At 42.5% G+C, this 26,233-nt stretch overlaps 1 protein-coding gene across 1 annotated transcript in view; it reads right to left on the reverse strand.

Annotated features, from left to right (window-relative positions):
- LOC311519330 (EF-hand calcium-binding domain-containing protein 6-like) overlaps positions 1 to 23,987 on the reverse strand; it is a gene marked incomplete at its 5' end in the record, with an annotated part of 91,109 nt that extends 67,122 nt beyond the window's left edge. The window contains 9 exons of the mRNA XM_084625749.1: positions 1,929 to 2,125; positions 3,450 to 3,592; positions 5,309 to 5,436; positions 6,798 to 6,935; positions 7,537 to 7,713; positions 10,735 to 10,812; positions 11,050 to 11,150; positions 12,087 to 12,196; positions 23,675 to 23,987. Of these exons, the coding sequence (XP_084481875.1) occupies positions 1,929 to 2,125; positions 3,450 to 3,592; positions 5,309 to 5,436; positions 6,798 to 6,935; positions 7,537 to 7,713; positions 10,735 to 10,812; positions 11,050 to 11,150; positions 12,087 to 12,196; positions 23,675 to 23,987 (1,385 nt within the window). The remainder of the gene's footprint in view (positions 1 to 1,928; positions 2,126 to 3,449; positions 3,593 to 5,308; positions 5,437 to 6,797; positions 6,936 to 7,536; positions 7,714 to 10,734; positions 10,813 to 11,049; positions 11,151 to 12,086; positions 12,197 to 23,674) is intronic.
- Positions 23,988 to 26,233: the final 2,246 nt, after the last annotated feature.

The following is a 26,233-nucleotide window of genomic DNA, read 5'->3' on the forward strand; positions in this document are numbered from 1 at the left end:
GCTTAAGCCAAACCCGACTGACATCAGAGAGAGTTTTTCCATTTATTTCCATGGGCTTTGGATCAACCCAGGGTGCTCAGCTATGTCCCCTACTGCTGTTCCAAACCAGAGTCACATGCACTTCTCTCAATGCCTGCTGACAGGGTGTGCACCTGTGCAAGGGCTCAGGCTCTGTGCAATGCTCCCATTCTAGTACACCACACCAGCTTAGGGCTATGGAGTGCCTCCAGATATGCCAGCCAACTCCTTCAACTGCTCATGGAAATACGAGGTGTCTTCTGTCCTGCTTCTGCACAGATGCACTAGAGGAGAATAGGGTCACCTGTCCTCTTCCCCCAGCCAGTGCTCCAGCACAAGACACACCAGAATTTTGCTCTGAGCAACAGAACATGACAGTATCTTTCTAAGAATTTATACAAACTTCAGATGAATCTGATGCAAGGACCAAAGGCCCAAGTGTTCGTAACCAATGAGAACAGTAATAGTTCCACATGATGATGATAAAAATCCAGAATAAAATCTGAATTAACTTCCTGTGGGTCTCCAATACACCTGGTCTGATTTGTTTATATTTTAGCTTGTAACATCTCTGGGCCACAGGCTGTCTTGCACAGCATCAAGCATATTACTGGTGCTTAGCAAATAACAAAAAACAGTAACGACAGCGTTGGCCACATTATTTTGTTGTAAATACAAAATGGTATTAAAGACATTTTAAAAATATGAAGATTTGAAAAGGAAAATGGTATTGTCTATTTCTGAAAAATAAACTTCATTTCAATGGAGTAAGTATTTCATTAAATAGGATGGTGAAATAATTAATTTACTCATGGTCTGTTACTTTTCTGTTCACATTTTGTTCATGTTCAGCTGAATTTTGTGACAGTCTTTAAAGTTCTTCTGGTACTGAAACTCCCACAGCAGAGGGCAGGAGAACAGCACGCAGGAAGCATGGCTCAGACTGACAAGGGAGTCTCTCCCAAAGACTAAATGGAAGTTTTACTGTTTGTTACCATGGTTATTTCAGGTTACTTATCTTGTCATGGAGGCAGATTCAGTCAGCCCTATCTAGTAGTAGTTATCTCCAGCTTTCCAAATCATGCAAGCTGCGGAAGGCCATGGCTTATGGCTCTGTACCAAGCCACTTATTCAGGGGAAAAGTCATCCTGTTTCAGAAGGCCAATGTTAAAATAAACTTGTGCTTGCTGGAGAACTGCTCTGGGGAAAATGAGCCTAAGCAAATTTGTGCCTCTCCCACTGTGGTACAATATTCCCTAATGGTCCACATCCCAGTACCCCTATTCCAAATGGGAACCAGGCAGCACACGGACATTTCTATGGGCCCCAGTTCAGAAAAACCTCTAGCCCTCAGTGGTGCCCACGATGAAGGATGTGCATTGTCCTGGTTTAAGGGACGGTTTTCTTAAAAACACAAACCAACAAAAACCTTTGCATTGAGACCTTTCCCACTCACCAGAAGGGAGAGATTCTCTTTTGGGGATGTGGAGGGAGAGGGGAGCCCTGCTGTAATTCCATCTGCCATTTTTCCAGGAGCGTTGTAGGGGGAAGAGGGTAAGGTGTAGGCTTGATGAGCCACTGGATGACAGAAACAATGCTGTCGGCCAGAAATGCAATATTTCAGCCTTTTAACTCTTCCCTTGTTGTCATTGTTAGTCAGGCAAGAAAGCCTCCACTTCACAAAGCACCCCATAAAAATTAGGCGCAGCCTCCACAGATGCAGAGCATAGGAGGCCTGTGGAAATCACAGAGGTGACTTTCAACTGGATACGGCCGTTAGTTTGCATTATCACTTCTCTCTCTGATCAGAGTCATCGGGCTTAATTCTACCTTGTGAAAATGGGTGCAGCTCTACCAAAGCCATGTAATCAGAGAAAGCAATGATAAATAAGCGATGACTTCATACGAACTTATGCTTGGGATTAGAGAGAATTTTGTGTGTGATCCCTCTGTCACTACGATCCTGGAAGTTCCTTAGAAGATCCAAATAATTGATCCCAGTTTGGCTGTTTTCAAGGCCACATCTTGCCAGGAAAAGGTTAAAATGCTCCTTTTTGAGATGCATGTCAAATTTTTGTAGGATTGACAAGAAGGATTCTTTTCCCACCTTCCAAAAAACAAAACAAAACAAAAAAGAAGTAAATCAGATATCACTCTATTTAAATAAAACTTTAATATGAAGAACATCATTGATGAGCTTTCTCATTACTTATTCTGTTGCATGATCACTGCATTTATTCAGTGTTCAAGGGCCACATTCAGCCACCTTACTCGTAATGGGCAAAAATCCCAGCTCTACTGAAGTCAATGGCAACGTTCATATTGGCTTCCGTGGAGCCAGGGTTTCATCCAATGAACAGTACTTTACTCCATGAGCAGTGCCATTGATAGGAGTTCTCCCCTCCACTGTGGATCTTTTATCCTGCTGCGGATTCAGCCAAGGAAGAATTCCCCCTGAAGCAGGCTTAGCTTAAGGCCTATCTGCAAGCCCCACAATTGATGGCATGTCAGGAATGCATTGAGTAACCTTGTAAATAACTCTCTCGTATTATTTTATTATTTAATAAATCTTCATATAGTTTATTACAGGTCTGGCAACAAGCATTGTCTTTGGTGTGAGATCTAAGGGAAAATGACCTGGGGCAAGTGAGTGACTGGTCCTTTGTGATGAGGAATAACTTGAATATTGTTGTGATTCTTGGTCTTAAAGGCCATCTACCACAGAGATATGCTCCCATGCGTGGCAAGATAGGCCAGAATGTCCGAGGGTACTGTCTGGGACCCCGTTTAAGGCTCATAATGTGCCTGAAGAGTTTGCATTTGGTGCAGTTGATTGGTGAAATTGAAGTTCAGAATTCACAACCAATTTGGTGCCCTGGTTTTTAACAGTCTGCCCTGAGTTGATACTCATACTCTTGGGCCACCATTGGGAACTTAATAAAAAGTGTCAAGAAAGAAAGTATAATGAATAGAGATTGCAAACACTTCGGGTTTGTTTGTTTGTTCTTCTCCTTTATATTTTATCAGCCTTGCTCAGCTGCTTGCCTTGGTCCTGCTTTTCTAAATGTTTGGAATAAACACTTGCTACTCAAATTGTTAGTGCCTGTTAATATAAATGGGACCATTTTCTTATTAGAAGCATCACATCCACCATAGCTATGGATATAAACATTAACGGATACATTTGCCAGAAATTCGGCAACAAAAGTGGAGATTACTGCTATACTGGTAAACACAAAGGACCAAATAATGCTCTTCTCGCTTATCTAAGTAACCCTACTGAGTAATCCCAGCTGGCTGGTTAGTGTATTGGGGTTTGGATTCAACAGTCCTTGCTTCACATCTCATTACAGACCACACAATACCTCCAGATCATTTGCTGTGGGTGCTTCCCCACTTAGAACCGATTCACAGATCAAAAAGCATTCTACCTTGCCTGTTTTTTGTGGGTCATGTTTTTCAAATTCTTCTTTCATGTTTCTAAATCCTTCTCTGAATTTATCTTTCAGCCACCTTTCTATGTCAAGTGAAGCTCTGCGTTCCCACTCTGCTTCCGAGATTTCCCTGCTTTGCCCTTCAGTCGTGATATAGAAAGAAAAGTTTAAACATTATTTATTTAATATTAACAAAAAGAAGATGTTGAGAAAGATAATAGGACTCTAATGCACTGAAACTGTGAGGTATTGAAGGAGTCAAAGGATGGAAAGACAGCAGTAACTCTCCCTGACTTAGTTACGATAAGCCCTACTGATAAGCCTAAGTGGTGAAACAGCCATCTTTCTTCGATCAGTGATGCCTCCTGTTAATTAGGCCACATCTTTCAGGTGTTCCAGGTACTTTTTTTATCCAATTAAACTTAAAGACATCACTTCTCTGCACCTTGCACAACTCCTTTGATGCTTTCTTTGCAAAGTGTTTCTTGGGTGTAAATTTAACCATGATCAGATTTGCAAATGACACTAAATTTTGAGGGGTAACAAACACACAGGAGGACAGAACTAAAAATCTTTCCAACTCACTGCAAAGTGAGATGGAAAGATTAGAGCAGTGGGGGTTGCAGGGAACAAGCAGAGATCTACATCTACAGCAAAATAAGCAACAAAGATACAAGGTGAAGAGAAATAACCATGCAGCTGCACTGGTTGCATTTAAGTGAAGTTATCTTCATCTTGTCTCCAGTAGAGTGAATACGAGGAATCAGGACCGGACAGTTAGGAGGGGAGGTGTCCCATAAAAAGATCTCAAGAAGTGGTGTACAGAATAAAAAAGTTTGATGACACCTGTTCTACAGTGCAAGCCAGCATCAATGCAAGCTTCCCCACACTTCACCACCAATGTGCTTTAACCCTGACCTCGATGGACCACCCTGAGATGTGAGAGAGCAGTTCCTCCTCCACAGCCATTCAGTCTTTAGTCTCTGCTCATTGGGGAATTCAAGGCAGATCCTTCATACACCAAGCCACACATTTGTATGCATCTCTGAAACTGAAGGCAGAGAGCATTAGGCTCCCAATGTCTACCCCTAAGCTAGAAGGCTGGACCCTATGACAGAGACTTACACTACAGGTACTCTCACTGCAGGTCTGATTGCTGTATTTGTAATATATTTGCTAATGTACGTGTTACCTGATCAACTGTCAGACCTGTTCATGATGATATAGCCCTCTTGTAAGTGTTGTATAAAGAGAATAAAAGCCCTACAGATATTTGTAACAAAGGTTTTTCTTTAACTCAAGTAGTAGATGCCTATGTTTTTGGAACCAAAAGTCCTGATGATTCTACCCCTGATGTTGCAGACAGGCAATTGAGCAGGTAACCATGGTGTCTGTGCATAGGTAACATCATATAGTGCAGGATATTTAAGTAAACATTGACACAAAGAAGAAAAACTCCTGGAACCTAGGAAAGGCAACCAGTATAATCAACTATAAGTATTCTAAAGACAATACTTGGAGGATCTAAATTGTTCAGTGCTTAGATGCTATTCTGATAAGTACTATAGAAAAACCTCAGAGAGAATGGTGGAGGATGGTGTTAGTAAACAACAAATACGGTGGAAGATTTGTGATGTGGATACTTAGTCCAATAAGAACTGAACTAAAACCACAAAATTCATTTCACAGAGGCTACCAGACAGCCAACAGACAGAGAGTAACTATTTTAAGACTTGACTACTTCTGAGCCAGTTGTCTAGAGGTGTATCCATAACCAATCCCACAAGTAATTCCCTTTCAATGACCGTTTTTTTCTGATTGCCATGAAGGTTACTGAAAGCTATGGATTCAATTACCAGATATATTGTTTGTTTGTTTTTTACCAGAAACTTTAGCATTGTTTGAAGATCCATTTTGGAGCTTAGCTCCTAATTTTTTAAGTAGTATATCTCCTTTCAGAACTCCTGTTCCTTCTGTGTCATATCTGCAAAAAGCAAGAGGAGAAAGCTATTATCAGATTTCGCTCCTTTCTTAGAGAACAGTTCATGTTTCCTCGGCATTTGTCACCTTCCTGTGAAGATCAAGCACTGACAAAATGTCAGCAGAGTTAACCCAGTGGACCAGGTTTTCCAACAAACAAACACTGAACAATAGAGAGACGACACTCCCAGCTGTCCCTATAATATTAGATAAAATAGAGGCAGTGGTATCTAGTGGTAAGCACATTAGCCTTCTATTGTAATAGATAAAAGAATAAAATCAATAGGCCGATTCCTGAGTCCTCAACTGCCCCCCATTCCTCTGCTTCCACTGAGAGCATGAAGCAACAGATGGGCTCTGCACCTCATGTTCAGGAGTCATGATCTGACCTAATACCATATACTTCCAATTATCTGAAACCCTGTTATCCAAACCTCTGCAGTATTACTCACTCCCATGACAGCAGGGCTGCGAAGGGACCCCGGTGTGGTCACAGGGCCAGTGACACCCGATCCTGGCAGGCACAATGTGCAGGGAAGGCTGCAGTCTGGCAAGGCAAAGCAGAGTCCTCAGAAGGGAGGGCAGCACAGGAAGCCGCTGTCATGGGAGTGAGTGAGCGGGTCCATGACTGCAGAGGGCTCCCTGCACTGCCCGTTCGATTATCCAAACTCCCAATTATCTGAATAAAATCTGTGTTCCCCAGGCTATTTGGATAATTGGGAGCATGCTGTTATAATAATACTTGCACTTATATAGCCCCTTCCATCCAAGGATCTCATAGCACTTTACAAACACTGATAATTCTATAAATCAGGTTTATAATGGAAACTACAGTATGAATGATCCTTCCTTGCAGCAGACCTGCTGTTATAACTATATTGAACTACTGAAAATTCATGTGACCAGTATTTCTATGGAAAGCATCATCACACTGCTTTTGCACCAGTTAAGAAACATTGGTGTTTGCCTACTGGATGCACTAACTGGTTACCACATACTGGAGCAGACCCTGTTCTGCAGCTACTTTATGTGTGGAACTCCAAATGGCTTCACTGAGAGTTCTGTATGCAGAGCAGCTGCAGATTAGGGCCCATGAGTGGTCAGCGGAGTCCTCTACCCTGTGCCTGGACTAAGCATCTTCCCTGTGGCTAATATGATAGGAACTAGCTCAATGACAGTGAAAGTGGCAATTTGTATTTCTGACTCTGACCAGCTTCTCTCCATTTACCTTGTCCTCCCTTATCTGGCCCCACACCAGCATCATACACACATACCCTCACAAGTCCACCACCTAACACCAGAGTGGTGCTCTTTATTTTTTAAATGGGAATGAGAATATTATCTAAAACTTGAATCTGATGTTACCTTCTCCAAAGCTTTTCAAACTCCTCATTTCCAATGTGAAAACCTAGTTTGTTAAGTATGTTCTTAAACTCAGGCATCAGAATCCTGATGTCATCACCCGGGTTCTTCTGGGGCATCAGATCAGCAATATCCAGGGACCTATTTCCAACAGAAGACAATATGATCCTTGATACATTTCACCCTTATGAAACTTACCCTAGGCCTGCAACACAGAAATTCCTCATTCTCTTACGAACACAGAATTATAACATTTTGATTTAAAAGAAAAAAAATTGATCCTGATATGTACTTGGGGGTTTCTCTTAGCAGTGGAAAAGAATCAAGAAGGTAGGTTTGGGTTGGGTTTCTTTTTAAATCCTCAGACAGTGAGTCTTGAGCCCTCTTTATATGGTCCACTTTGTAAAAGGATGCTTCCCCCTCCCTCCTGATCCCATTCTATAGATTTGGATGCTGCCAGGGTCAAGCCTGATAAATCCTGAACCTTTTACCAATGAGAGCATTTAACATTAGAAGAAACATATCAAGGGATGTGGTAAATTCTCCATCACTTGGAATCTTTAAATCAAGATCGGGTGACTTTCAAAAAGTTATACTCTAGTTCAGCCACAAATGGTTGGGATTGATGCAGGAATCACTAGGGGAAGTTTTTGGGATCAGGGTTACACAGGAGGTCAGACTAGATGATCACAATGGTCCCTTCTAGCCATAAAATCTATGATTGCTGCAGAAGCGCTTATACCTTTGTTTTGCTTTTTCTTTTAGTTGTGCATGCACCTGTGATGCAGTCATCATGACTCCGCCCCCCTGTCTGTGGCTGATGGGATCAAGCCAGGCTGGAGCCCCAGAAGTAGCAGGATCACGAATTGCTGCATATAACTCTTCAAACTTGATAATGGCTTTGTCCTGTAGCTTAAGCCTGTTACAATGCAGGGTTGTGAATGTTTGTTTTTAGTTTGCTTTCTCTCCAGTCACATAAAAGAGACAGATCACATACTAATGGAGGAGCAGACCAAACAAATCAAACTTCTTCCTTTCAACGCCTCTTTCTTCCACTACCTCAGCTCACATACAGAGGAGAAAGCCATTCAGTGGCAATGACATATATATTAATACTTGCATTAAATGCACTAAAATTAGTTGGTATTAACTCCATTAACATTCAACTAGTGATTGACTATGGCTGGGCTGCATGCACAACAGTGGAGCCCGGTGACATCTCAAAGTTGGCTGGCAAAAGATCATATTGTATATGATTCAAAACTGCAGATGCAGAGCCTATCCAGCCTAGCTTGAGGAGTTCCCACTGCCCTATGATTAAATGCATCACCACTACCGCCAGAGTAAGATTTTATTCTTTGACAGTTTTCTTCAAGTTGCAGCTAAGCCCCAGGTTGCCAGGCAGCAAGCACATCCCAACTGCCACCCAGCAGCTGTAATCAGCTTGCCCTCCCCTGCACAAGTCACAGGAAGTCCCACCTCAAGGGGTTCAGCAGACAGTAGCCTCGTGGTGCCTGACTGGCTCCCTCCCTTACACAAACCCAGGAGGCATTCAAGGAAGTGTCCAGGCAATAATGTGGATCATTAGCTGCCATGTCCACACTGCATTCTCTGTTCCTTATCTCCTGGTATTGACCTTGGCTTCGACCTCAACTACCATTCATACCCCAGAACACCCACACAGATTCTGACATTAGGTATTGACCTTTGGCCTAATCCTCATTCAGTCTCTGGCTCTGCCCATCAGCCTGATTATTGACCCTGATACTGACTCTGAATCCTGGTGGTTATTCCTGCCTAGTGAGCTCATGCACTAGTCTCATCTACCTTTGCACAGAATCCTGACACACTCTTTCTTCTGTGCAGTTTGTAACAAGAATGATCATCTATAGTAGACGTAAAAGAACAGCCTTAAGACAAATGCTGTTAGACTACCATGATCTGATCCTTCATGCATAATAACTCCATATAGCTTTAAACTGGGGTGAGGAAAATTCAGCTTGATGTGGCCCACCCAAGAAGAATTCTGAATGCTGCTGTTGCTACTACATCTACACTTACTTTTAAAGAGGAGATATTTACTAGGGACTAGGGGTCTGATCCAACAGCAATAAAAGACTCCAACTGCCTTCAGTGCGGGGGCCTCAAGCACTATGTTCTTCAGTGCCCTATTTTACAATATTCAGTTAAAAACTCCTGTAAGAAGGCATTTCAATCCAGTCTGCCACTGTACACTTTTAATATGGCTTTTTGATCAGTTAAACAAAAATAAGTTATCTAATTTGATTGTGCATGTCTTAATTTGCCTTTTCCCTGAAAAATATAGAGAAGTCATATTGCATTATACTGTGCTTAAATAATGCAAACTTAAATATTTTAAATGGAGCTACTCAAATAATGAAAACGTAATGTAATAATGTATTTGTGGATCATTTATACACTTGTTGATAGCGGGGGTGGAGGGAATGATCAATCAACCATTAACCCCCATTATTTGTTCAGTTCTAATTGCAAGTAAGCCTGAAATTACATCCACAGTGAAGCAGACATTACAGTGCTATGCGGTATGCACAGATGTGAATGGATGTAAGACAAGGGAATTCACACACAGTGCCTGCAATTGTTAATATAATACACAAATATTATTTCTCAGTAACTATGTAATGAACTTATTTCACTAGTGTAATGCAGGTTATTTGCCTGCATACAAAGCTATGACTCAGTGAAAGGATTATATTACTGTCATAAATCACTTCAGGGTCCCTAACCAATTTATGAATGGCGCAAAACAAAAGAATAAAATGAGATTCGAAAAGATAACTGTGATGAAGCTCACATAGCGAGGAATAATGTGAAGCAAAAATCATAGGCTGGGGAATTATGGGCCATGCAGTAAAAATATAGAGAAGGCTGTGAAGGTTATTGCGGGTAATACATTGAAGAGGAGCCAAAACTGATGAAGTCATTAAAAAGGAAGGAAACAATAGCAGGAATAATTCAAGCAAATTATTGAGGAAATTATTCCACTTTACTTCACGCTTATTAGGCTTCCAGCTGAATTACTGCTCTCAGTTTGGCATATCATTTTTTGTAAAGAAAAATCAATTGAGAAGAGTAAAGAAGATGTTTAGAAAATAAGATCCAGGAGAAAATATTAAGAAAACTGAAGGATAAATCCAACTCAGTTTTCTCACACCCTGAGGGTATTTTAGCTGCCAGAATATGAAAAGGGATGTTATGAAAGGGAGAGGGATCCGTTATTCTTATTACCAATGAAGATAAATCAAAAAGTAATGGTCAAAAGGGAAAAATATAAGTAACTTATTAACTTTACAGGCTGCACTTATACCAGTTTTGCCCCGTGTTGTGCCACTGGTTTAAAAGGAGCTATTTACATGATTTACATCAGCGTAAGAGAGAGGACAGTAGCTCCACAACTCTTAGAACAGTTAGGTGATTGAATAAGATGCCAAGATTGCTTATAGAATCATCATCACTGGAAGTATTGAAAGCTCAACTTGACACCCATCCATCACAGGTAGCGTAGGAATAATAAAATCCAACTTTCACGGAGATGGACAGATGACCAACCCAAAGGATTGTCCCTTTCAACCCAAAGGATTGTATGAAGAATGAGTTGCTTTTTAAATACAAAACTGCACTCTCCCTCTTATAGTACAATATTTTTCAGACCACGTGATTTAGAAAAATGCATCTGTGCTTTATAGTCACATCATTATATTGTTTCCAGTTTGAAAATACTATGCTGGCAAGTGAATGATGAATTTCTTGAGTAAGGAAGAAAATTGAGAGAAGGGGGCTATTGTAGTAAAGCCAGGTCTGACATAGTCAAAATGGAAAATGTGCTCATATTTATATTATAGGTTATAACCAGTGGAAATCTTTTGCCACCTTCTTTAGCTTTTATCTGATCACATACCTTAGAAGAAGTTGCTGATACTGCTTGAAGCTGATACACCTTCCAAGAAATTTGGTCAGCATCATTAGTAGCACATCTCTATGAATGAATAAAAGTAAGAAATATATTGATCCAGTAGACCTTCATACATTGATAAAAGCCAAAAGTGGGGGGTGGGGGGGAGAGGGAATTGGGAGGAAATATAAAGTATTTCATGGTACTAAATATATGGAAAAAGACCACTGGCTTTGTTTCATACCTTTAGTGATACACATGCAAGTGTCAAAGTTAAGTAACAGATCCCGGACAATGCAATCTCCTGTGTGAGGCACATACCTATTGACCTGCCCCTTGCCCTCAGGGTCATTGTTTTTGAACAGTTGTCTCATAGTAAAATAGCCTCCAGATCTCATTTTTTCATGCAAAATGTGCTCCAGCTTAAAAAAAAAAAAATTTGATACACATTCAATAGCAAATATACAAAAAACACACACCTCTAATATGTACTTTTAACTCAATTTTTTTTCCTAAAAGCACAAGAAGAGGATGTCGACTGTCACTGACAAGATGATAAGAAATCAAAAATGAATAAATGTTCCACAATGAAATGATGTACCTTTAATAACCACCTGGAGGTGGGGGGAGGAGGGGGAGAGTACTTTCGGTAGAGTCTTGAGCAAGAAAAGAAAAATTTACATTTTTTTTCTACTCACCTTGTAATATAGGCTTTCATGTACTGTTGCGCGGCTGAATTGAGTGAACCTTATTGGCATTGCCAAAATAAATATGATCTTTGCTTTCTGTGTTATCATTAAGCCACGTGTTGCCAGGTTACATTCTGAGAAAACTACGAGCCCAGTCCTGAAACCTTTACTCAGTCTGTATTCAGAAAAAGTTTCCATTGTCTTCAATGGGAGTTTCCCCCCACAAACAACAACATCATGAGGATGCCATTCAACATAGGTAAATTTGTTCTGAAATAATGGTGAAGGAGTGTGTACAATGTTTTAGAATTCAATTAATACTTATGGAGGATATTACTAGGTAACTGAATTATACAAACTTATGCTGACAGTTATTTTCTGTTTGACAGAGAGCTTCTAAAAATCATATATTTTTAAAGGACTGGGGCTAGAATTTCCTGTGGAAAATATTAAAATTGAACACTGTAATATAAGTTAAGTTAGGTTATAACTATATGTCCTATCACCATGCTTGGCTTTCAGGGCAAAAGGAGGAGATGTATGTGTACCACCTTCAAGCCAATTCACAGGGTTTGCTGACAGATGCCATATTGGTACCAAGAAAGGTTTCAGAGTCAAATTTTATTCTTCCCATTTATTTACATGGACTGTATTTGATTAAAATCATACCTCATCAGCTTCAATACTGAGCTGTCCCCCAGGCTGAGACAGTAAACTGGTCCTGCTGTTAGCAAAACTTGCTCTGCTTACTGCTGAGTTTCCAATGTCAGCTTGTTGGCCTGGGTCATTAAAAAAAATCAACTTTCAGAAACTATGAACAATGTATACTGGTAAAGATAGCTGGTAGACAGGGCACAGAATTCAGTCGCAGAGGAACCACCAGATCATCTAGTCTGACCTCCTGTATATCACAAGCCACCAATAGCACCAAGCACTCGCACATTAAACCCAACAACTGAAATTAGACCAAAGTATTACATTCCTCAGGAGACCTCATTTGCCACAGGGAGAGAACAGGAAGGACCAAAGTGCAATGACAGGGAAATGATTCAGTGAAATATACCCAGATAATTCTGGCAAGTGACTTGCAGCCACATGCCGTAGAGGAAGGCGCAATCCCCCCTAGGTCACTACCAATCTGACCTGTGGGAAAATTCTTTCCCAACCCCATATACTGCAATCAATTAGACTCTGAGCATGTAATTGAGAACCATCCAGCAAAGCTTCTGAGAGAGAGAATGCTCAGTGCCACCTCAGAGCCCTAGTCCTCCATGTCCAATGTCAGTTCTCCAGCTGTGGTAATCTCTGATGCTTCACTGGAAGGAGATAAAAAACCCTCCCATAATACATTGGAGCAGGATGGGGAATATCTCCCTAACCCCTGAAGCATGAGCTTTAGGAACATAAGAAACAAACTGGAAGTGAGCCCCAGGGCAGTTGAGCCCTGCCCCCTACCATCACAAGCAACCCTGTCAGACAACTGCATTCATAAATTTGTCCAGCTCTCTCATAAAACTAATTAACTTGTTTTCCCCCACAGCTCCTATTGGGAGGCTGTTTCAGAACCTCACCCTTCTGCTGGTTAGAAACAGTCTTCTAGTTTCCAGACTGAATTTGTCCATGGCCAGTTTATACCTATTTGCTGTTGTGCCAACACTGTCCTTTAGCTTAAATAGCTTTTCATCCTCCCTAGTATTTAACCCCCTGATGTACAAAAATTGCTTGTTTGTAGGAGTTTACCAGCAATCTGATCTTTTGCTGATCTTTAGCTTAAATAGCTTTTCATCCTCCCTAGTATTTAACCCCCTGAGCAATTATATCCCATCTTCACTTTCTTTTTGCTAGACTAATCAAGTCAAAATCTTCCAGTCACCTGTCATAAGATAGGCCTTCCATTCTCCTAATCATCCTAGTAGCTGTTCTCTACACCTGCTCCAGTTTAAATTAATCTTTCTTGAACAGGGTAACCATAACAGTACACAGTACTCCAGACGAAGTCTTACAATAACATTAATGCTTCTCTACCTCTACAGGAAAGGGCAATCAGGAGACCTGGGGTCTAGTCCCAACTCTGCTACTGGTTTACTGAGTGGCCTTAGGCAAGTCACTTATTCTCTTTGTTTTATATTTCCTAAGCATATTCTACAGATAATGGGTTACATTTTGTATTACAGGTATGTCAATAAACAGAATTATAGATAAAAATGGAGGGCTCTAAAGGACCTGAAGAGGTTATCTAGTCTATCTCCCCATGCTGAGGCAGGACCAAGTAAACCTAGACCATCCCTCACAGGTGTTTGTCCAACCTGTTCTTAAAAACCTCCAGTGATACAGATTCCACAACCTCCCTCGGTAACCTATTCCAGAGCTTAACTAACTAGAAAGCTTTTCTTAATATCTAATCTAAATCTCTCTTGCTGCAGTTTAAGTCCATTACTTCTTGTCCTACCCTTCATATCATGGAGAACATTTGATCACCCTCCTCTTCGTAACAGCCCTTAACATGTTTGAAGACTATTCTCAGGTCCCCCCTCAGTCTTCTTTCCTCAAGACTAACCATGCCCAGTTTTTTTAAACCATTCTTCATAGATCAGGTTTTCTAAAGTTTTTATCATTTTTGTTGTTGTTTTCTGGACTCTCTCTAACCTGTCCACATCTTTTTTAAAGTGTGGTGCCCAGAACTGGTCACAGTTCCACAATGGGACAATTAGCTGCTGTGTCTTATGTATGACACTCCTGTTAATACACCCCAGAATGATTAGCCTTCCCCCCAGTTGCTCCACACTGTTGGCTCATGTTCAGTTTGTGATCCACTATAACCCACAGATCCTTTTCAGCTGTACTACCATCTAGCCAGTTATTCCCCATTTTCATGGGTGGTGGGTGAAGCTTCCCCTGGGGGAAGTTAGCTCCCTGTCCTGCCTCTTCTGCCCTGCCCAGACTCCACCCCCGCCCTGCATCCCTCCTCCCCCTCTCCCACATGCTGCGAAACCCCCCTGCCGGCCGTTCACCACATCCCTCCTCACTCCTCCACCACAGCCACCCACACACCCACCACTAGACCCCCACACGCCTGCTGCTCACCTCCTCACCCCTGCGCCTGCCTGCCACTTGCCTTCTCACCCTCCTAGACCTCCCCCACCTGCAGTGAGACCCTTACCCACATGCCACTCACCTCCTCACCCCCCTGCCCACCACCTACCCCACAAGACCTTCTCCACCTGCAGCAGGAGCCCTGCTAGCCCGCTGCTCGCCTCCTCACTGCCCCCTCCCTGCTCGCAGCAAGACCCCTGCTGCTCACCTCCTCACTCCCCTACCTGCAGCTGGCATGCTGTGTCCATCCTTGTTCCCCCGTTGGCTTGCCGCATCCCTCTTCACTTCCCCGCCTCCACAGGGAAGTGGAGTGAGGAGGGACACTGAGAGCAGCTGGGACCTCCGAAGCAGGGGTAGAGTGGAGGAGAGGAGGAAGACTTACCATTCAGGCAGCAGCACAGTCGGTGCGGACCTTGGGGAAAGGGTGGAGCAGGGAAGGGAAGGGGCAGGACCTAAGTGTAGTACTTTGCACTTGTCTTTATTGAATTTCATCTTGATGTTTTCTGACCAATACTTTAATTTATCAAGGTCATTTTGAATTCTAATCCTGTCCTCCAAAGTGCTTGCCACCCCTCCCACTTTGGTGTCATCCACAAATTTTATAAGATTACTCTCCTCTCCATTATCCAAGTGAATAATGAAAATATTGAATAGTACCAGACCGAAGACAGATCCCTGCAGGACCCCACTAGATACATCTTCCCAGTTTGACAGTAAATCATTGAGAACTATTCTTTGAATATGTTTTTTTCAAACAGCTGTGCATCCACCTTACAGTAATTGCATCTAGACCACATTTCCCTAGTTTGCTTATGAGAATGTCATGTGGGACTGTGCCAAAAGCCTTACTAAAATCAAGTTATATTATGTTTATTGCTTTCCCCCCATCCACTAGGCCAGTAATCCTGTCAAAAAAAAGAAAATTAGGTTGGTTTGGCATGATTTGTTCTTGACAAAGCCATTTTGATTATTATTTATTAACCTGTTAGCCTCTACATGCATATAAATTGATTGTTTGATAATTTGTTCCAGTACCTTTCCAGCTATCAAAGTTAGGCTGACATATCTACAATTCCCTGGGTCCTCCTTTCCCCTTTTTAAAGATAGGTACTATGTTTGCCCATTGCTAATCCTGTGAGTCCTCACCCATCCTTCATGAGTTCTCAAAGATAATTGCAAACAGTTACAGAACGATGTGAAGGAATCTTGGAAGTACTCTAGGATGAATTTCATCAGGCCCTGCAAATTTGAATAAATCTAATTTATCCAAATATTCTGTAACCCACTCTTTCCCTGTTCTGGCTTGTGATCCTTCCCCTTTGTTGTTAATATTCAACATTAACTTTTTTAATGAAGAAGACTAAAGTAAAATAGGCTTCAAAGTCCTCTGTCTTCTTGGTGTCATCCGTTATTACCTTCCTTCATCTTTCTCTTGCTCCTAAAGCATTTTAAAAAACCTTTTCTTATTGCCTTTTATGTTACTTGATAGGTGTACCTCATTTTGTGTCTTAGCTTTTCTGATTTTTCCCTACAAGCTTATGCTATACTTTCTTACTCATTATTAGCAATTTGTCCATGTTTCCACTTTTTGTAGGATTCCTTTTTGATTTTCAAGTCATTAAAGAGCTCCTGATGGAGCCATATTTAGCCAGCTGTCCTGAACTCCTTTTTCCCTTAGATTTTCTTCCCATGGGACCTCACCTAACAGAATCAGAGAATTTGTGAAGTCTGCTGTTTTGAAGTCCATTGTTCTTATTCTGCTGGGCTCGCTCCTTCCTTTCCTTAGAATCATGAAATCCATCATTTCATAATCACTTTCACTCAAGTTACCTTCAGTCTCTATATTTGCAAACAATTCCTCACTGTTAGTCATAATCAAGTCCCAAATGGCTGACCCTTGGTTACTTCCTCCATCTTCTAAAACAAGTTGTTCCCAATACATTCCAAGAACCAAATGGAGATTTTTTGTTTTGACATATTACTTTTCCAACAGATATCTGGGTAGTTGCTAAAATTCCCCATTACTTTCAGGTTTTGGATTTTTCTGTTATTTGTTCTAGAAATATCCCCTCCACCTTCCCCTTGGATTTGGTGGTCTGTTGCAGACACCTACCCTATTTTTTTCCCCTTTTACCTTCACCCAGACACTTTCATCTGGTCTGCCCCTCACCTCCTTTTCACAGATTTATAGACTCCGTGGCCAGAAGGGACCATCATGATCATCTAGTCTGACCTTCTGCACATCCTTCTGGATCACAGAACAAGTGAATACATTTTTCATGTACAACGTTACTCCTCCTCCCTTTTCTCACTGCCTGTCCTTCCTGAAAAAGCTATACCCCTCTATATCAATATTCCAGCCAAGAGATTTAGTCAACCAATACTCTTTGATGTCAACTGCATCATAATGTTGCTTGTGCATTAAGACTTCCAGTTCTTCTTGTTTATTCCCCCACATTCCTTGCATTTGTGTACAGAGAACTAAGGTGCTGAACAGATTCCCCAACTCATTTCCATCCTGTTGCTTCTATGGCCCTAGCTTATAAACAGTCTATAAAGAGTTAATAAATTATTAACAGATGTTTTAACAAAGGGTAAATCAATGGTGATAGATTGTTATGGAACCTAACAGGTCAATAGGTTGCTTGTATCCATCTATAATGGCTTCTACTGATGTGCTTATAACCATCTACAACAGTTAGTACTCATGTCTGTAATGTGCTTAAAATAGCCATTATTTATTAATCCATTATAAACTATAATAATACCAAAAGCATGACCACACAGAGATTCTTCTCCGCCTTTATAAGGGTCTATGGATTAAAAGTTCTAGATCTGAACACAGTTGTGATTTTATTATTAACAACGACATGTTATCAAATGTTTTACTGTACATTATACTGAGGGACAAGAATAACCTAAAAATAAGGACTATTCATGCCAGCCAATCTAATTCTTCAAACAGCTGATGTAGAAGAAATCAATGACTAGCAGTTTCTATCATTAGTTTTTCCATCAAAATATGTACCACATTTGAGATGTCACAAAAGAATAGAAACAGGGAAGTAAAACTTTGAAAAATGTGTGAAAAAAAACTGAAGATGTGGAACAAACGACTGTGATGCCACAGTCCTCAAATGCTGCACATAGGATTCAGGAGACATTATTCACAACACAACAGTATTCCTAATAGGATGGCAAAGAAGCAGCAGCGGTTCACTAGTGCTCTTTTCAGGTCAATTCTCTTCAGGTTCTCAGATCATGCTCCTTACTCTTTCCTTGCTCTCTCCTCCCCTGTCTCATATAGCTCGGCCACAAATTAAATGACTGAAGTACTGAAAAAACCCAAAAACCCATTGTATTAACCTAGATTCAGTTGCTTTGGTGAGGGTAATCCTTAAACACAACAGGACATGTTCGGTCAAGCCATTTGTTTATATTACTGGTTCAGCCAAAAGGGAATGTCAAAAGAATAATGTGTATAACCAACAACAAAAAGACACAAATGTATGTAACTGTATAAGACAATATTAAGATGTTTGGAAACGGGCCTTTCCCATGCTTTTAGATTCTTACTTTATGCTAAACCTGTCAAGAATATGGTCACTTTGGGGATCATACTTGACACAAGGCATCGGTCAATGTGCTGCTTTTAGAACATTGAAATGTCAAAGGCACAATTTGCACATGTATTCTCTGATTTGCATGCATTCAGAGTATGACTTCACTTATGTGCTACTACAGGCTGATTGAACCAAATTTTACCTTTCCCTGCAGCCTATGCCACCCACTGAAGTCAATGGGAGGCCAGAATTTGGACTGTAGAGTTTAGAAAAGCCCAACACATATTTATTATGTCATCTTTTGGCTTTCTCTTGCCTTTGCAAGATTGTGTTTAGGGTGTGTGTTATGTGTATTCTCATGTGTTTTTCAGTAAAACTGTAAATTAGTCAAAAAGGGAGGTATGTAGATACAGTAAGAAATCTGAAAAATCTTCAGATATAAACTTTAAATATTTCTAAGTCAATATCTTATTTGGGGTTCAAATTCAAGAACAAACAGACATATCCCCTGTTCTGTGCTGTGAAAGGCCACACTGGCATTTTTATGGCCATCTGAAGTCATCTTCCCCCCCTCTCCAATCAAACTGAAATCAATCACAAATTATTATCGATATTTTAAGGTATACACCTGCACATTTTTAAGGCATCAGATGGGACCATATACAGCCACAGACAATTGGCAAGATTTTTCAAATGGGTGCCTAAAGTTGGACTGCTACAAAAACAGCACTTTTAAGTCAGGCCACTTTTCAGATACCTAAATATGGATTTGGGCATCTAACTTTTTCAAAAACAAGTGCCTAATCTTGACTAATATGATTAGAAATAAAAAAGCAATACATGTTCCACATTTTAAATCTCTAGTATAGTAATAACCAATGTAATGTTTTCTAAACAGTGCAATATGTTGGACCATTTGGGCATGATTTCTGCATTCACCATACAAGAACTTGCATAGTATTTGTAAAAAGAAAAGGAGTACTTGTGGCACCTTAGAGACTAACCAATTAATTTGAGCATGAGCTTTCATGAGCTACAGCTCACTGCATCGGATGCATACCGTGGAAACTGCAGAAGACATTATATACACATTCAGGGTGAGAAAACCTGGATTTGTGCTGGAAATGGCCCAACTTGATGATCACTTTAGATAAGCTATTACCAGCAGGACAGTGGGGCGGGAGGAGGTATTGTTTCATGGTCTCTGTGTGTATATAATGTCTTCTGCAGTTTCCACGGTATGCATCCGATGAAGTGAGCTGTAGCTCACGAAAGCTCATGCTCAAATAAATTGGTTAGTCTCTAAGGTGCCACAAGTACTCCTTTTCTTTTTGCGAATACAGACTAACACGGCTGTTACTCTGAAACTTGCATAGTATTTGGTCACTTTAGTTTTGCAACCAATTTTAAACAACTGTAATATTTACCCCTAATGTAACAACCTCTAATAACCAATGTACGGCAAAATCCTCTTTCCCTTACTCACACAGTGTCCAACTGTGCCACCCTTATGGTGAATAGAACCTTACTACATGAGTAGTCCCACTGAAATCAATGGGACCGTGTATGTAGTAAGGTATCATTCAGTGTGAGTAAGCATTTTACAACTGGGCCAACAATCATTACTGTACATATATCTTACTGACTTCAAATGAGACTCCTTGTGAAGTAAGGTACTTCTCAGTGTGTGAGTAAGAACATCAGAATCTAACCCCCCGTTAGTAATATGAACATTACTTACAAAATACTTACAAAATATGGACCAAATAAAGGCAACATGAATTACATGTATTTTCCAGAAACAATTACTATTTGTGTATATAAGTTTGTCAGGTTCCTCGTTTCATTCATCTACTGCACTTATACATAGTTCATGGAGCCAGTATTCTACGAACTCTATTTTAAAACATTCTAAATTTAGGATACTCTAGTCTGCATTTGGGCACTGAAATTAACACAAGTATCTGGCTACCTAGGGTACACTTGTATGCCAGGGATCTGAAATTAATCACTCCATTTTGAACAGACAAGTTTAAAAACTGGGTCATGATAGTCAATGAATCACACAATAAGTAAATGTCATTATATATCATGACTGTACCAATTTAAGTGTCTGCTGAATACCTAAGTATTAAATACAGTCTATTTGGAGACATAATTTAAAGTATTACTTTTTATTGTCTCATAATTGCAAAGTAGAATTCTTACTTGGCTTAGTAATTGGCAGGAGCTCAGCAAACATTACTGTGAGAAAATGGTCTTACAATTTCATTTGTTAATAATGTTTTCTAAAGTAAAAACTAATGTATATAATAAAACGAAACAGTAATGTTTTATTATATGCATTTATGATGTCTATCGAAGGAGTTTTAAATTCAGGTTTCAAAAGAGACATTTCTAATACGCTATAATTTTCTACTATAATTGTAATAGTATAATATTCTTGGCACCATCACTTTTTTATTTAAATAAGATGAAGTGGGAGTGTTATGGTTTGCCTGTTTAGGAACAAATGTTACAAGGGTCTCTGTAATGTGCACATACAAACATTTATTTATGCAAATTAATTGTGTGACTATCTGATTTATGCACACAACTGCACTTTTGCACTTGCACGTAAATACGTACAAGCAGAGTTCGCAGGCAGAGTTAAAAGCCCATTTGAAAATGTGGCCCTCATTTACCCTTTGGAATATGGTTGACATTTAATGATTCTTAGGATTGACATCACCACCAGATCCTTGGGACAGAACTTCAGTCTTATTTTGTACAGTTAAAGTGTACATCACTGTACTATATAAAGGTACAATTCAAGTGTGGAAAGAGGTCACTATGGCAGGTTCTTGCAACACTTCATAGAATCATAGAGTATCAGGGTTGAAAGGGACCTCAGGAGGCCATCTAATCCCCAACTAAATCATCCCAGCCAGGGCTTTGTCAAGACGGGCCTTAAAAACCTCTAAGGAAGGAGATTCTACCACCTCCCTAGGTAACCCATTCCAGTGCTTCACCACCCTCCTAGTGAAAAAGTTTTTCCTAATATCCAACCTAAACATCCCCCACTGCAACTTGAGACCATTACTCCTTGTTCTGTCATCTGCCACCACTGAGAACAGCCTAGATCAGGGATAGGCAACCTGTGGTACGCATGCCAAAGGCGGCATGCGAGCTGATTTTCAGTGGCACTCACACTGCCCGGGTCCTGGCCACCAGTCTGGGGGCTCTGCATTTTAATTTAATTTTAAATGAAGCTTCTTAAAAACCTTATTTACTTTACATACAACAACAGTTTAGTTATATATTATAGACTTATAGAAAGAGATCTTCTAAAAACGTGAAAATGTATTACTGGCAAGCCGAACCTTAAATTAGACTGAATAAATGAAGACTCGGCCCACCACTTCTGAAAGGTTGCCGACCCCTGGTCTAGATCCATCCTCTTTGGAACCCCCCTTCAGGTAGTTGAAAGCAGCTATCAAATCCCTCCTCAGTCTTCTCTTCTGCAAACTAAATAGTTCCGTCAGCCTCTCCTTATAAGTCATGTGCTCCAGCCCCCTAATCATTTTTGTTGCCCTCCACTGGACTCTTTCCAATTTTTCCACATCCTTCTTATAGTATCGGGCCCAAAACTGGACACAGTACTCCAGATGAGGCCTCACCAATGCAGACTAGAGGGGAATGATCACGTCCCTCAATCTGCTGGCAATACTCCTACTTATACAGCCCAAAATGCCATTAACCTTCTTGGCAACAAGGGCATACTATTGACTCATATCCAGCTTCTCGTCCCCTGCAACTCCTAGGTCCTTTTCCTGAAGAACTGCTGCCTAGCCACTCGGTCCCTAATCTGTAGCAGTGCATAGGATTCTTCCGTCCAGAGTGCAGGACTCTGCACTTGTCCTTTTTGAACCTCCTCAGATTTCTTTTGGCCCAATCCTCTGATTTGTCTAGGTCCCTCTGTATCCTATCCCTACCTTCCAGCGTATCTACCGCTCTTCCCAACTTAGTGTCAACTGCAAACTTGCTGAGGGTGCAATCCACGCCGTCCTCCAGATCATTAATAAAGATATTGAACAAAACCGGCCCCAGGACTGACCCTTGGGGCACTCCGCTTGATACCGGCTGCCAAGTAGACATGGAGCCATTGATCACCACCTGTTGAGCCCGACAATCTAGCCAGCTTTCTATCCACCTTATAGTCCATTCATCCAGCCCATACTTCTTTAACTTGCTGGCAAGAATACTGTGGGAGACCGTATCAAAAGCTTTGCTAAAGTCAAGGAATAACATGTCCATTGCTTTCCCCTCATCCACAGAGCCAGTTATCTCATTGTAGAAGGCAATTAGGTTAGTCAGGCATGACTTACTCTTGGTGAATCCATGCTGATTGTTCCTGATCACTTTCCTCTCCTCTAAGTGCTTCAGAATTGATTCCTTGAGGACCTGCTCCATGATTTTTCCAGGGACTTAGGTAAGGCTGACTGGCCTGTAGTTCCCCGGATCCTCCGTCTTCCCTTTCTTAAAGATGGGCACTACATTAGCCTTTTTCCAGTCCTCCGGGACCTCGCCTGGTCACCATGAGTTTTCAAAGATAATGGCCAATGGCTCTGCAATCACATCCGCCAACTCCTTTAGCACCCTCAGATGCAGTGCATCCGGCCCCATGGACTTGTGCTTGTCCACCTTTTCTAAATAGTCCTGAACCACTTCTTTCTCCACAGAGGGCTGGTCACCTCGTCCCCATACTGTGCTGCCCAGTGCAGTAGGCTGAGATCTGACCTTGTTTGTGAAGACAGAGGCGAAAAAAGCATTGAGTACATTAGCTTTTTCCACATCCTCTGTCACTAGGTTGCCTCTCCCATTCACTAAGGGCCCACATTTTCCCTGACCTTCTTCTTGTTGCTAACATACCTGTAGAAATCCTTCTTGTTACTCTTAACATCCACTCCATGGTGAGGCTGCAAAGGAAGTTTTAGGCACACTGGTCATACAAGGAAGCCTCTGCAACCCCTCTCTACTACAAGAGAATCCCACTTGTCTAGCACGTGGAAGCATTTTAAGGGTAGGCCCAAGGAAAAATCATGGAGCAGGTCCTCAAGGAATCAATTCTGAAGCACTTGGAGAGGAAAGTGATCAGGATCCATGACTATGTAGAGGCCGGGCTTACAGACGGACAGCTACTGCTACACTACCTTAGGAGTTGGAGTAATGGTCTTGAAGGAGCAGCAGTTTGCCTACAGGTTAGGAGGGGCAATCTCCGACTCCTATTTCCTCCACCCGATCTTCAGACTGTGACCCAACAAAGCCCATTCACTTGGGTTGGGGATAGGACGGGTACGTTGCACCGAACACCGGTAACACCTTTCTTTTTCTAAAGCCAAGTGTTCATCACTTACAAAACACCGCTTCCCTCCCTATCAGCTTTTCCTCGAGTCCCATCCCCCAGGCATGTGACATCCCCTCCCTGACAGCAGAGATACCGGTTACCTGTGCTCTCCTCGCGCGGCAGCTCTGCCCGCCCCGGGGGCTCCCTCCAGCTCCCACGGGACGGGGGCAGGCTGGCCCCTTGCGGGCCCCTCCCCACGCTCTGCCGGCACGTACCGAACAGCGGGAGCTTGGGCTTGCCCGGGGCCGCGCGGGCGGAGACCTCCTGCGGCTGCCGGGGGGCCGGGAGGGAGCGGGCACCGCGGGAGGCGGGCGCCAGCAGCTCCGGCTCGGGGGGCTGCGGCGGCGGGGCCCGGGCGCCGCCGCTGCCCCCTGCAGGCCGCTGTCCGCGAGGCGCGAACCCGCGCAGAGCCAGGCGCTCCGGGTCGCCGAGCCGGGAGAGCGGGTGCGGGATCACAGGCGGCAGCCGGGGCGAAGCGATGCTGGGAGCCTGCGGGCGGCCGGAGGGCACCTCGCCGCGGGCAGCCATCCTGGCCGAAAGGAGACAAGACCAGGTCGATCCGTGTCGGGCGGCTCCCCCGCCTCCTCCCCCGCGCCAGGCGTAAAAGCCCCAACACAAACCGCCTGGGGGCTGCACCTGGCTGGGTGCGGAGCCGGAGCGCCCTCCCCTGCCCCTCTTTTAAAAGGCTGCGTAGGGACCGTTTCCAGCCCCCCGTGCCCAGGCCAGTACGTTCCGGGGCCCTGTGCTGCGAGCCCGAGCGGCTGCTGAGCCAACGAAGCCCTGGCAGTGCCCCGTGCTCGATTCCCCCAGCCGCCCCGGACGCTTTGGAGCGGATGGTGTTTCTCTTCTGGAGCAAGGGGAGGTTGCTACAGGCAACAGAAAACGCCTGAGTCCCTTTCCAACAACATTTCTGCCAGAGTGCGAGCCAGACGCACCGCAGGGAGGTCCGGCTGCATTCCCCAGTCCAGTGACAGAAGCCGTGGGAGGAAGGGAACCCCCCGCCTCCCCGGCGTAACCACTGGACTCTCCTCCCTACACAGCTACCGGGGGAGCGTTACCACCAAGAAACGGAGTCTTGCGAACTGCACGGAGCATTTACTTGTGAGCATATGTGGGGCTCCCCTTTGTAACATGCAGCCAGTCCCTTGGCACATGTACGGAAATTAAAATAAAATATAGACTTGAGCCACAGATGTCAAACTGACCCCCATCCCCAGGATGCAGCTGTCTACAAATCCAGGACTAAAGCCTGAGTAAACAGATCTACCTTACACTGTATCCTGAAGGTCAATAAACTTGGACTCTGTTCGACCAAAACGGAGACAAAGTTGAGGCGCTTCAGCTGAGAGTCTCCAGCTCCCAGACCTTCAACCCCAGGGACTGGAAGAATGCCCTAGCTATTAGAGGAAAAGGGACTGTCTTTTAGATGGACAGGACAAACCATGGGGCTTTACAGAGATGAATATCAGGTCAACATCTTTAAATGCCTCTAGAAGTGAACAGAAAGTCAATTTTTAGAGTAGCAGCCATGTTAGTCTGTATTGACAAAAAGAAAAGGAGTACTTGTGGCACCTTAGAGACTAAGCAATTTATTTGAGCATAAGCTTTGGTGAACTACAGCTCACTTCATTGGATGCGTCCGATGAAGTGAGCTGTAGCTCACGAAAGCTTATGCTCAAATAAATTGCTTAGTCTCTAAGGTGCCACAAGTACTCCTTTTCTTTTTTCAGAAAGTCAGTGCAGATCTTTAGCCCTGGTATAATCTGTTCCACAGCCAACACCATCAATACGCAGCCATCTGCATTTTGCATCAGCTGCAGCTTCTAAGTGATCTACAAGGATAACCCTATGTAAAGCATGTTACAGTAATCCTGTCCTGAGGTGACAAAGGCACGGATAACTGTTATGAGGTGGACATCAGAACACCAGGGTCATAGTCATCTTGATAGATGCCTGGGGAAAGGCCCTCTGGTCATATTACCTTGGGATTCAGAATCAAAATTAATAATGTACACTAAGGGAATATGAGTTTAAAGACTATGCCTAGATCCACAGAGGGATTTAGACTGCACACTTCATTTTTAGATACTTTGAAAGTCACTAGAATCCAAAACCCCTGAATTAAGCACTTAATCTCCCCATACAATGCATGGGGAGAGATAGGTGCCTGAGAATGGGATCCATAAAAAACAGCATGCTAGTGGGTAGCCAACTAAATTAGCCAATGGGAGATGCCAACTAGATGAGTGTATCTTAAACCCACCCTTCATACAGAGTTAGGCACCCACGTCTGGGTTGCAGGGAGGTGCTGGCCTATCTCCACGAGCTCTCCACACCTCGGAACCTCTCTCCTGGACCCAGGTGGCTTAGGTGCCTAAGCTGTTTTTGCAAGAAAGAGCAGAGAAGGTGGTATCTCCATTATAACTTTTAGCCCAGTGGTTAGCTCATTCACCCAGGATGTGGGAGACCCAGGTTCAATTCCCTGCCTAAATGGAGGAAATTTTAAGAGCAGTCTCCCACTCTCAGGAGCACATGTGAACCACTGGGCTATCGGATATTCTGGTATGAGTATCTTTCAGTCTCTCTAGCTGAAGCTGTTCCATTGTACATAAATACTTAAAAAGTCACTGAGTCAGAGAGAGAGTGTGGACATGATTCCACACTGGTGATTAGTCCCTCTATTTAATTTATTTAATCCAAAGTGGAACAGTTTCAACAGGAGAGATCGAGAGAGACCCACATTGGAATATCTCATAGCCCTGAGCATAGGGAGA

This window comes from Lepidochelys olivacea (assembly GCF_965140295.1).
Source record: "Lepidochelys olivacea isolate rLepOli2 genome assembly, chromosome: 4".
NCBI classification, from domain to species: Eukaryota; Metazoa; Chordata; order Testudines; family Cheloniidae; genus Lepidochelys; species Lepidochelys olivacea.